The sequence below is a fragment of the Corvus kubaryi genome, unplaced genomic scaffold, assembly GCF_017639235.1.
Source record: "Corvus kubaryi isolate FWS band 111438036 unplaced genomic scaffold, C.kubaryi_AGA036_p1.0 37382, whole genome shotgun sequence".
Classification (NCBI taxonomy): Eukaryota; Metazoa; Chordata; class Aves; order Passeriformes; family Corvidae; genus Corvus; species Corvus kubaryi.
This window is the reverse complement of record NW_024581124.1, coordinates 491445-503624: the sequence shown is the minus strand read 5'-3', so window position 1 is coordinate 503624 and position 12180 is coordinate 491445. Positions and strand designations below refer to the sequence as shown.

Here is a 12180-nt window from a genome sequence, read left to right as displayed (position 1 = left end):
GGGGGATCTTCCCTAGTAGGAAACTCTTAAATAAAACCTGGAGCCAGCCTGGACAGCACTCCTGCACGAGGTGCACCCAGCAGCCAGTGGATTTGTAAAGCTGAACTCAATTGCCTGCTGCACCCTCCCAACACAACACCAACACTGCAGCTCCTGACTGGAGCTGTAAGAGCAATAAATCAGTTTCCTGCTTCTTTAACTGATTGACTAATGAGCACCATAATCAGTAAACTATTTACACATGGAAACAAGAACACGCGAATATTCTGACTTTTCTCAGTCATTTGGTAAGCTTTTCATTTGAAACAAAATCGCAAATATATGGCATTTTGAATTTTAATCAGTATTTCCAGTAACACTATGTAAAAAACACACTGAAGAATTAGTTTCTCTTTTCACAGAGGAACACAGAAATTCTGAACTTGTTCAATGAAGATTCCTTACTAGCACTCCAGTGCATACCAATCTGTCAGAAATCCGTGACCAAACCATTGTCTCAGATTTTTTTTGCTCTTCTAGATTCACACATAAAAAACCCCACATAGGCATACACCTCACTATTTATTCACCTGGATTGTCATACTGATCTTGCAGAGTGACACAGAAGTAAGCCAAATTCAACTGTTCCTTTGCACCATAAGAAACTTTATAAAATTCTAGTATTAATTAAGCAAGCAGCAGTTTTCTGCACCTGTTCATAGAGCAGAGCAGCCTTACCAATGGACAATCAGCTGTACCACCAAAACCAGAACACCTGAATTTCTTGGATGAAGGGAAGATACTACAATTTTGTCTTCTTATTCCAACATACACAATATTTTCAAGTCTTCCAATACAATACAGAATGAAACTCTCATAAGATATTGGATGCAATTTTCAAATGGATACTTTTTTTTAAGCTCAAAGACTAAATAGCTGACTGCAAGTCATTCAAAAGATAGCATGTTTCAGAATAATTTTTCCCTTTCTAGACTCAATCCATCTCCTCATCAATAACGTTCTTTGACTAGGAAGTAGAAATCGGTTTCCAAATATTTAATTATAGTTGGAAAAAGATTACAAAATACAAAGTTTTATTGTACTTGAGACTAGAGAAAAGTATTACTTTCATTTTTCCATTTCCTTCAAATTCGAGAAAAAGTAACAACCAAACAAATGACAACAAAAACTAACAGATACATGAACTAGTTTCACCAATAAAGCTTGGAAATTCAGAAAGGATTTCACCAAATAAATGTCAGTGGCTGAACCTGGCAGAAGCCATTCCTCACAGAAGTGCTGCATTCCTAGAATGAACTAATGCCCTTCAGTAATACAGAAAATCAGTCACTCAGGCAAGGCAGGACTTAGAAGAGACCAAGGATTAGCATCTCCGAACACTGGAGTCGAACGAAGCCTTTTGGATCCCGTGTTAATTCAGAGCTCATCATGCTTTGCAGGGTCCAGACTGGGTTTGATGAAGACTCCCTCCATGGCTTTCCAATAGTTGTGGTGGTTGGCAGCAGGCATGCCATGAACTTCCCGCTGACCTCTAATGGGGTGGCCGTACTGCTCCCCCGTGATGGACAGGAACACCTCAGTCCCCACGTGCTTGAAGCGCACGGCATCCTCCCGCTCCCAGTAAGTCCCACTGCACTGCACAATCCAGAAATCCAGGTCATCTCCTTCGCCATCATCCCCAAAGGCACTTACTTCCTGTTAGAGACACAAGCTTCCTGAAGTGAGAGTGTAAGCAAACACCTCCAGGACACACACATATCAACCACAGACTCAATAGAGTTTAAAGACAAGGATGGGGAAAGAAGAAATGCTGTTGTTTTGCTTTGTCAACAGTCACCAAAGCCAGAAGCAGTAAGGTTCTACCACTAAAATCTGAACACAAAGTGCCAACAAACTCCAACCTGTAATCTGAGCAAAAAGTGCCAAAAAAACCCCAAACAAAACAAAACCCAACAATGACAGTTGAACATTCTTACATTAATGACAATATATGAAGTGTCTACACTGAAAAATGAAACCCAAGGGGAAGTTTTAGAGTCAATCTTTTCCTTAAATAATTCTTTTGAAATGTTATTTTTTCATCACTTTTTAAAATAATCAGGTTATCTAGACACCCTACACAGAGCTGGACCTTATTGGTTCAGCCACTTTACTCATGGTGAAAGAAAAACCTTTTCCACAAAGAGTCAGATCTTCCAAGTTTGAATGTAACAACCTATCTACATGGCCTGATGAAAGACTTACATGAATAACAACAAAAATCTTCCAACAATTGCATTATTGAAGAGAGATTTTCAATCTTGGAGAAGTATTTGTTCAAGGAGAAGACTGGGGCTGAATTACAGTTAGAAACTACACTCTTCTAGATATGTACAAAACTATAAATAAATATGATTGCAAGAGCAGATTCGGTTTTCCTGTGGAAGGAGGACAGATAAATAAGAACAATGAAATGAAATAGAGATAGCAAGAAGATAACTGGGACTAAGAGACTGGATCACCAAGGAATTTGGACATAGGAATGCCTAGAGTTATAAGACATGATTATTTGTCTTGCTCTAGAGCAATCTTCACAATGTTGAGGGAGATACTCAATCTCCTGCATCTTGAAACACCAAACATTTCAGAACAGTCTTCCCAGTAGCAATGGTGCAGAAAAACAAAATGCAGATTTGTTAAAATTACTGTGAAATACCAATACTGGCACATACTAATTTTTACCTCTGTCAAGAACTGAAATACACAATTTCAAGATGCAGAAAAGCATATACTTGAATCTGGGTATGCACAGACATACTGCTTCTGGCAGCTGGTACCCAAGTCTGATTCTCCAAAAACACGAGTAACTGGAGAGACTATTGTCAACAGCATGCACTATTTATACAAAAGCTTAAGATTTAAACCAACTCACTTGGTTATTGGAGAGCGGTGATGGGAAGTGATGAGTGTGCAGATTTTTCCCCGTGTTAACATGGGTAAGTCGTATGGCTTGCCCACATTTCACTGGTGTCCCACGCTGGCAACTGCTGTCACTCTTCCCACGGATCCGCCAGTAGCTGTTGGCATCATCTGAAGCTTCAACTCCGGTCACTGACTGCTGCCCACTTCCTGTTTGAATATAATTAAATGACACAAGACTTATCCCACCTCCCCAATTCAAAAAGACATGAAAGAACTAAAGAAATTTGCTTTAATGTTCTCATGCCTTCATGTTTACAAGTTGCTTAATTCTCACAGTCCACTTACCGACTGCAAAGGTAATGCAGGTACCAAATAATCTTTCAGAGGGAAGCAGTGAAACAGTGTGTGTTAGCAGATGCAAACTGTCAAAGTTCATGGTGAACACACAAAAAAACCTGATCCACGACAGGTACTATTCACACCATCCCACCTTTATCAAAAATACTACCAAGGTCTTTGTGTCCCCAAACAGACCAACACCCTCGTTGCCAGAACAGACACTGGGAAGGTACAGCTGAGGCCCTTGACACTGAACAGGGCTTACCTCAGGGACAAGGGCAAAGCATCCCTGTTACATCCCGACTCCAGGGCCCACAGCGCAGCTGACACGCCTTCCAGTCCCGCAGGCCTCAGCATCCTCCTGCCCCTGCCATGTCTCCAGCGCACCCCTACACCCCATCCCTGGCCTGCCGCTTGCCTCTGCACCAAGGACACGAACCTCGGGAAGCTCCAACTTCCTCCTCCTTCCCCGCCACCCTCACTGCCTGCCCACCCCCGCCATTTCCCTGCCAGGCCCCGCCTGCCCCCCCCCCCCGCTTCCTCGCTCCTCTCACAGCCCGTGCCCCACGCTCCTCGGCCGGGCCCTGCTCACCGGAGCCGTACTTGACCTCGTGCGAGTGGAGTCGCACGCTGTGGCGGGTGTTGAGCAGTTTCAGCACCGAGCCGCAAGTCACAGCGCCCGGCGCCGGCTCCCTGCCGTGGCACAGCCCGGGCAGCAGCGCTAGGAGCAGCAGCGGGAAGAGGCGGCGGCCACCCCGCATCGCGCCGCACCCGACCGACCCCGCCGCCCCCCTCAGCCCGGCCGCCACTGCCGCCCTCAGCGCGGCGCTTCCGCTCCCCCGCGCGGGCCCGCCGACCGCCCCGCCCACCGCCGCACTCAGCCAATCCCCGCCCGCCCCCCGCGCCGCCGCGCACTCCCATTGGGCTACGGCGAACAGGCACGGGGAGAAATGGCCAATCAGAGTCCTGAGCGTGGCTGTTCCCAGGGGAGGACGCGGAGGAGAACTGCGGGCGCTGCTCCCTCACGGGGCAGGGCCGGGGCTGCGCTGCCGCCGCCCCCGGGCGCCTTCGCCCTCGGGCCCGGAGTGGAGGCACCTGCGGCTGCCGGGCCCCCCCGGGGCAGCGCTGACACGACTCTGCGGTTTGCCCTTGCTGAGAACGTAGGAGGAGAGGTCAGGTGTGTCACTGCTGCCCTCTCGTCTAACGTAGTCTGGGCTGTATGAAAAGTTATAGCCAAGTCAGGCTGAGGGGTTGTTAAAAGGCCTTGGGGGAAAACGTGTTGTGGGTAGGACTGTTCAATTATCATCAGAGCCTGGAAAGGACAAATGTCCTCACAGCGAGAGCCGTGCCAGAGACAAACCGGGTCTGAGGTCACAGCCCAGGTAGGGGCAGTGTTTAGACACAGCCTCGGGGAGCCGCAGTTGGCGCTGTCAGGTCAATCAGCCCCTGCTGTTCCATTCAGGCCACTTCTAGCTCAGAGCTGGCAGGCGGCACAGTTAGGTCTGCTCCTCCCTGCAATTCTGACTCTTAGAATGGAGTAAATATCTACCCATTTTGGAGATTTACGGAGATAAGTAGCACAGTGTTGAAAAACAAAGGGAATTCATGTTTGTGAAGTGACTTGGATGATAATACATCACAGCTCCAGTAATTTCTGGATTATATTAGAGCTTGTAATTATAGGGCATAAACACTTCACAAAGGAGAACTAACAATGGTTGCTGTAACATTAAGCTGTAGCAACAACGTAACATCTTTGCTTTTGGATCCCAAAATTTGCCTTCTGTGCTTCAGTCTCTTGCAAAGTTCTTATAACAAAGAGATTATTAAGTTCTAGTTTGTAGAAAAAACACCTGCATAAATTAACATACATACTGTCCTTTATTGCATACATATTGTCCTTTATTGAAGAAATACTCCCCACCCCCCCAAAAGAAAATCTCAATAAGGGGCAGCCATGGACAAAGGACACTTGAACTCCTACATAGTTCAATAGCTTTTGCCTCTGAAACTGCTCATAGGATTCACCCATGTACCACATCACAGCCTTATGTGAGTCCCACGTAACACTGTGAAGAATGCAATGTAATTCAAAAGAGCAAAAGATTTTGATCTTCTTAGTGGCAAGGAGACAGGTAGAAGGAGGGCTCCTGTCTTGGGACTTAAATCTTTGTAATAATGGTATTTTGTCCTTGCAACAGCAAAGAACTGAAACACTGCACTTGATATTACAGGATGATTTAGAAAGCACATTAGCGTTGCTGGGTAGTGCAAACATCATAAGATGCTCAGCTGACTCTCTCTTCCACCAGTCCTGAAGCTGCAAGGCTTTTTCCTGCCCATGTGATACCACTCAATTGAATGGTTAGTTTTTTTTGTGGTAGCTTTGGCCCATTTTCCGTAGCTGTAGCTACATTTAAGAAAAATCTCTTACTTAAATGCCAGGTCAGCATTAAAACAAGCTCAAGCACTTAACTCAGTCACATACATATGTGTCTATACACATACACACACACACACACAGAGTGTGCTTTTCTCAGGACTAAAAACTCATTTCCTAGTGCTGGAAGTATAAAGGTTTACTCACAGAAAAGCAAAAAATCCCCCACTGATAGTCAATTGTCATATTTTTATGTCATTCTAAGCAGCCTTGCTGTTCTAACTAAGGCAACAGCTCACATTTGCTTCTGTTGTTATAACTGGGGAAAAACCAGATGTCTGTGGTTGCCATTTTAGCCGTGGAAAATCAATCATATGGGGCTTTAGCTGGCACCTGTCTATCTTTCTGGGAGGTCGCTCAGTCTCAGTGCATTTAATGCCGTTTACATGGTGATCCCTACGATGCTTTTCTGTCCCACTTTAGAAACATAATTGGGTTAGAACGGTTGCCATCAAAGAGCCCATCAATGCCAAACACCCCTGGCAATTAACAATCACCTCATTGCGACAGGGCCCTCTATTGTTTCTGGTAGATTGCTGTAAGCTCCAGGTAAATTGCCTCAGAAATTATGTGGCTTCACATTGGTCATGGGAACATCAGGGTTTTTTTATAGGAACCTCTTTATGATTCTTGTTTATACACACAAACAAAATAATTCAACAGTGCTGTAAAAGGGGAGAATGTAGAATGTAACTACGAAGCCTTCAATCACTTAATCTGCTCCCCCCTCCCCAATCCTTGTGCACAATTGATTTTCAAGCATTTTGGAAAGTCCTACCATTTCCACTCAGGTGCAGCTGTAGGTACAACCTGGCCCTCCCTGAAAAAATGATTGAGATTCCTGCTTTTAGCATGCAGGAATGAAAAATCTGTGGCACAAGAAAATTTCAGAGGGTGTATGCTGACCCAAAGCAACAGATTATAGAAAAGGGATATAGTTTTTATGCTGGCCTTTGTTTAAGATGCTTCAAACTTTCTGTTTGCTTTTCATGGCTAGAGCAGTTACTGACAACTAAGGTAGCAGAGCTGGCAACTCCTGGGTGTAGTCTGCACCCCAAAAAGCACTGGTGCATCTTTTGGCATAGACAGCCCTTGGTTTATGGGGAGCACTGCAGCAACCCTGCGTTCTTTCTCAGACCAACACAAACTGTAGGCAAAACAGACAGGGACACTTCTGAAACCATTAGTACCTGATACAGAAACAAGTCCACATGAGCTCTTCCACTGGCTTTTCTCTGCATCTGGTCCCTTCTCTGATATCAATAAAGATGAACTGTACTGAATTCAAGAGAGTAATTGTAGACAATAAGGTCTGCAAAGATTCTGTGCTTTTTTCTGTCTCCTTCTTTCACTCCACACTGAGGAACAGCTGGTTATAAACCTCACTTCAGATGAAGCATTTGTCTCCACTGGCATGCCTTACAACAGAGCTCTTCCAACTGTGACCCCTAAGCCTCATACAAACAGTGAACAGGAGTAATAATGATAAAATGCTCCCACCCGGGGAGAAATCGAGGTGACAAAAAATAGCTTGCCAAAAATTTATAGAATTCCAGCATCTTATCACTCAGCCTAAGTTGTTTAAGGACTAGATTACCAAAATAATTTGCTTAGATTTTTGCATTCAGTAAATATAAACAATGTAAGAATAAGCAAAGTAAGTAAATAAGCAGAAGAGATTTACAAAAAAAAGTATTAATGAATACATACATGCATATTTAAATTGAAGGTCTTTTCATCTGGGGGAGAAAAGTTGACGTTTTTTAATTGCTGTCTTCTATTTCTAGTCTTGGAGGTAGAGGGGATTTCCTGGGAAGTTCTGCAGAGTCCTGGCAATCTGTGTCCATCATTGTCTCCATCTCTCAGCCACTCTCCTGACTGATGCTTGTCCTTCAAGAGCGGGGGATCTCCCCTCAGAACGCCAAAGGAATTAATCTGCCTTTCCATTCAATCAACTGAGATTTTTCACGTGTTTTCAGTGATGCTGAGAGGTGACAACAATCACTGTAAGTGATCTGCCAGATTAATTTGCATGTGTAGTGACATTGCTGAGGTGTTCCCGAAGTTTGCATTAATTCCTTTTTTTTTTTCCTTAACATAAGGACCTGCCTCTGATATCTTTAATTCATTTTAATGACTCCTTATCAACATCTGTAAAAATCAGGCTCAGACTTAACTCTGCTTTTTTTTAGACAGTGTAAATTGAAGCTGAGGAAGTTATTTAGAATTTGTAGGCATGGACTGGAATTGTTGTTTTGATGACTAGCTTCTATTTTAGAATAAGAATGTAAAAATACAATGTATGTTACATCAGTTCAGGCAGCTTTTAAAATAACTTAGTTCTTCATGGGATTTTAAAAACCTCTAGACATCTGTTTCAGTGGTAGGTAAATATGAATGTAATTCTGAAAATTCCACTGAACATTTATGCATCTTTTATATAACCTGCCCTTTTCTCACCTCAATAGAGATAATTTCCTCTAGGAACCTTTATCATAAATACCAAGAAATGAACTCCAGATAGTATAATAACTTTCAGAGAGGTCAAACTGAATTCCTGATGCAATCAAACAGTTCATGGAATCAGATAGTGTAGGTTAAGCTATTAATGTGTACAGTTAAACAGTACCTATTTTGGACCCATCATTTAATTGTCTAGGAGAAATATCCCCCATCTCAACTCTTTTTTGACCAGGTGTCTTTGTATATTTAATAGACCTCAACATCAGGAAAAGAGGCATCTGGAAAAGGAATGTGCAGGCTTTACATCATGTCAACCCCAGTTAGAAGGCACAGATGCTGTAGCTTAGTTCATATAGTTCATATTCAAATATAAGTTTTTGCCATACATTAGACACTGAAGGAAATACAGCAGAGAGAAAATAACCCTCTGAAAAAAGGGAGAATGGATTAAAATTCATTGCCAATGAGGCACAGCACCGCCAAGGACCAGAGACCTGCTGTGTGCAGCAGGAAGGATTTGAGTTTGGTGCTTTTAACAGTCCTTCATAATTCAATGCTGAGTGTCAGGTTAATAATGTCACAATGCCAGATTTTGCCTTTCAGCCACCTTGCTAGGACCACACACCTTGCCAAGTACTGGCATTATTTTGTGCTGGTGTTAATTCAGGTATTTCAGACAGTGGTGAGGGAAGGTGACAGGTACTGCCTGGCTGTGTCACATGGTAAGCAGGGAAGCCTTTCACTCTTAGCAGATGTATCCCAGAGTTTGGGGATTTCAACCCTTTTGGATGCAAGATGGACAAAGCTGTTCTATGGATGAAAAACTGTAGTTTAAACATTTCTACAGAAGCCACTGAACTTCAAAGATTTAGACTAAATCTTTGAGGCTGGGACAGAGAAAAAAATGTTTACATCCTTCATTTTAAAAATGGATTTTACTTTGTCTCATTTCAATGCCTTTTACAATTCACACTTTCAACAAAATTTCATGCAAGGAAAAGACAAACCAACTCCTACTGTGCTACCATTGTAATCCCAAATGAACTAACTAGCTGCAGCCAAGAGAACAAGAAAAAGAAAACACATTTTTTATGTCAACGTGTAAACAGACGCCTTGTTGGAAGCAGTAATTGTTGGAAAACACTTTTGTGAAATACAGGAAACTCGAAATTTGCTACTGAATAACTCAAAGTTCAGGGAAAGAAATTCAAGCTCAAAAGCAGTGAAGCACTTGAGGATGGTGAGAGCCCCTACTGGCTTTTGCAGCTGAGGTAGGGCTGTGTTTTGTTTTAGTTAAGCTGGAAGATGCAGCCTCTGCTTAGTCCATGTCTTGGCTTATGCAGCTCCACCAGAAATATTGGCCAGTGTTCCTGTCTTCAATGCAGAGGAAAGACTATCCAGAGGGAGCTTGCCTTGCCTTTCAGCTCGAGGTTGAATTTGTAAGGGCCTTTCCCCTCTGGGCTCTGTGGGGGTCAGCTCAAGGGCTGTCTTGGCAGCCAGCTGTGTATGCAGGCTGCAGAGGGAGCACTGCTGCTATCTAAGGGGATGTGGCACAGGGGCAAGATTTGCTTGCTGGGCAATGTTTGCTTCCAGTCACAGGAAGGACAGCTGGATAAACAGGTATGAAATCAGGAAAGAAAAGCCTCTAGGAAGTGCATTAAATATTTAAGAAGGATGTTACCATTAATAGCATTAAATGCGTACTAAGGTTAAGAAGGCTGAGAAGCCAAGCTTTGTCTAAGATTCTTATGTAGTGCCTCTCACCTGTGTAGAGGCAGGGAGCACTGACAGTTCTAGAAAGAGGAAAAAAAACCCAGAGTTTGCATTGGCAAGGACAGGAGGTACTTATTTTATGATTCATTACATTATTTCAGAGTTGTGCTGACTTCAGCTGTTATAGTAACAGCACTCATCAGTAAGTGAAGCCTCCTGGGGAATGTGGGCAGGCTGTGACGTTCATCTCCCAGAAGGGGAAGCAAGTAGCAGTTGCACAAATATCCCCTCTGAAATACCAAGGGCACTGGAAGCCTTTACAGAACATCAAAAACTTTTCTGTAACAGAGCCATACGGCTATCAAATGACAGAAAAGCTCACAGGAATTGCCTCAATGAAGATTTAGCAAGTTGTCTACAGCATTTTAGCATGATTTGTTTTGAATTTCATTTTGTATAATTTTTTTCTAAGAGAAAATGTCACTGAAGAGGCAGAAGGCTGTCTCCAGCTCTCACCATCATTTCCAGTAGTCAGTGTTCATTTTACATGAACAGGGAAGGGCAAGAAAGAGTAAGAAAGTGACAAACAGCTGATGTCCACTATCGATGGACAGCAGAAGTCTCCCATGCTCCCAGTCTTCCAATGCTGCCCATTTCAAGGCCTTTAGGGAGACCACAGCCTAGGAACCAAATTCTCCCATGAATAATATTGCTGCCACCCATTCTGCTTTTATTTTTCTCCTTCAAATTATCCAAATAAACTTACAAATTATCATCCAAAACTTAGCTGCCCCTCAAATCGCCCTCAGTCTAACAGAAACAAAGTTCTGTAGCAGTTTGCTACATGGACTGCAACTGATGAGAGCCTAAAGATAACAGGGCTGAACCTACCTCAATTCAGTGATTCCAAATTCCTTGTTAGGAGACAGATCTGGAAAACCACTGCTTCCACAGGTGTTCATTCCCCCACATAGTTGTTTCAAACTTTAGCTCCAAAGTGTGAGAACAGTGGCATTTCCTCTGCTGAAGTGTGCTTCTATGTCTCCAAAGTGATGGTTCTTCCTTTCCTGAGGACAGTCAGTCTCTGGCTGTGCCTACAAGTCATGTCCTTGACTTTGGGGCATGGGCACACTAGCTGTCTTTTAGGAATTGAACTCTGCTGAAAAAAGGAGACACCTGGAGGCTTTGGTTTCTTTATATATTCTTTGTACAGGAATTAAGCAGCAGGATAGTCAGTCAATTCCCACAGAAACAACCCTTAAAGCCTTTTCCAACCCATTTCACTCCAGCTGCTCTTCCAAGAAGCCCGTGCTTGGCTTGACAGCTGTGTCTTCACTTACCTCCATGCTGGCACAGGTTCAGAGGTGGAAATCACCATCTGCAATCATCCATGCAGGAGTCCTAGTCCCACTGTGATCCCTGCTTCCTGGAACAAATTAGCAGCAAACACCAAGGCAGCTACCCTGGATCCATGGACATGTTACCATGACACTTTCTGAGTTGCCACTCTCCCTACCCAAACATGAGTTTGGTTTTCCTCCTCCAATGTCAGAAGTAGGGGAATGTTTTGTGATAACATTACAGACCAAGAAGGGGGTTGTTCTGCTTTGATAGAATGTCATCCTCTTCCACAGGTAAAAAACGCAGGCTGACAGTATCTTCCATTCTCCAGTTCTCAGCTGAGTACTTGACACTTTCACTTTCATTCTGGTAGATCCAGAATAGCTTTTCTGCAATAAGAAAAAGCAGTTCAATGCCAGGACAAACAAGATTTTACATGCAGCCTGATGGAGAACTGGCTGACATCCAGCACTGAATGACAGCATATTAGAAGCTGCCCTTCGTGAAACTCTCGTCTGTTCTCCCTGGTGCTCTCCAGCCCAACACCAAGAGCCATGGGACCTCCTGGCCAGGGTTTGCTGCCCTGTGGCTCTGAAGTCAGACTGAGTGCACACTGCCAGCAAGCCAAGGTGGGGGAAAGCAAGCAAGTGGCTACTGTGACCGTCACTGATTGCAGGATTACATATCCATGGCATCGTTGGAATCATCAGTTTTGCGCTGAAGCCAGCACAGAGCACGAACTGAATTGCTTGTACCACCCTCAGCCAAAGGCGGGTCTCACCTCGGGAGTCTGGAGCAGAGACCGCCACAGAGAGCGGCACGGGTCCACACCGGGGCCGGGCCGTACCGGGCCGTGCGGCGCTGCGGGCCGCCGCCGCCAGGGGCCGCCGGCGGAGCCGCCCCGGTGCTCGTCGCGCTCGGAGGCGCCGGCGCTGCGGCGGGGCCGCTCCGTGCTCGGCTCGCCGCGGGGAGCTCCCGCCAGG

General features: G+C 44.5%; 1 protein-coding gene and 2 long non-coding RNA genes across 5 annotated transcripts in view; 1 reads left to right on the top strand and 2 right to left on the bottom strand.

Annotated features, from left to right (window-relative positions):
• Positions 1 to 318: 318 nt before the first annotated feature.
• Positions 319 to 4060, bottom strand: SDF2L1 (stromal cell derived factor 2 like 1). The gene is made up of 3 exons (XM_042034989.1): positions 3833 to 4060; positions 2912 to 3108; positions 319 to 1695 (listed from the first exon to the last, which is right to left on the bottom strand). The coding sequence occupies exons 1-3, from the start codon at positions 3999 to 4001 to the stop codon at positions 1417 to 1419; spliced, it is 645 nt and encodes a 214-aa protein (XP_041890923.1). The 5' UTR covers positions 4002 to 4060; the 3' UTR covers positions 319 to 1416.
• A 193-nt stretch (positions 4061 to 4253) lies between these two features.
• On the top strand, positions 4254 to 11577 carry LOC121667732. The gene is made up of 3 exons (XR_006017141.1): positions 4254 to 4417; positions 7468 to 7686; positions 11491 to 11577. It is a non-coding gene; the product is annotated as an uncharacterized LOC121667732 (long non-coding RNA).
• LOC121667731 overlaps positions 9060 to 12180 on the bottom strand; it is a 5675-nt gene continuing 2554 nt past the window's right edge. For 2 of the 3 annotated variants that reach the window (XR_006017139.1, XR_006017140.1), the window contains exon 2: positions 9060 to 11586. This is a non-coding gene — a long non-coding RNA (uncharacterized LOC121667731). Of the gene's footprint in view, positions 11587 to 11978; positions 12086 to 12180 lie in introns of those variants that run through there. The other variant, XR_006017138.1, reaches the window with a different exon arrangement.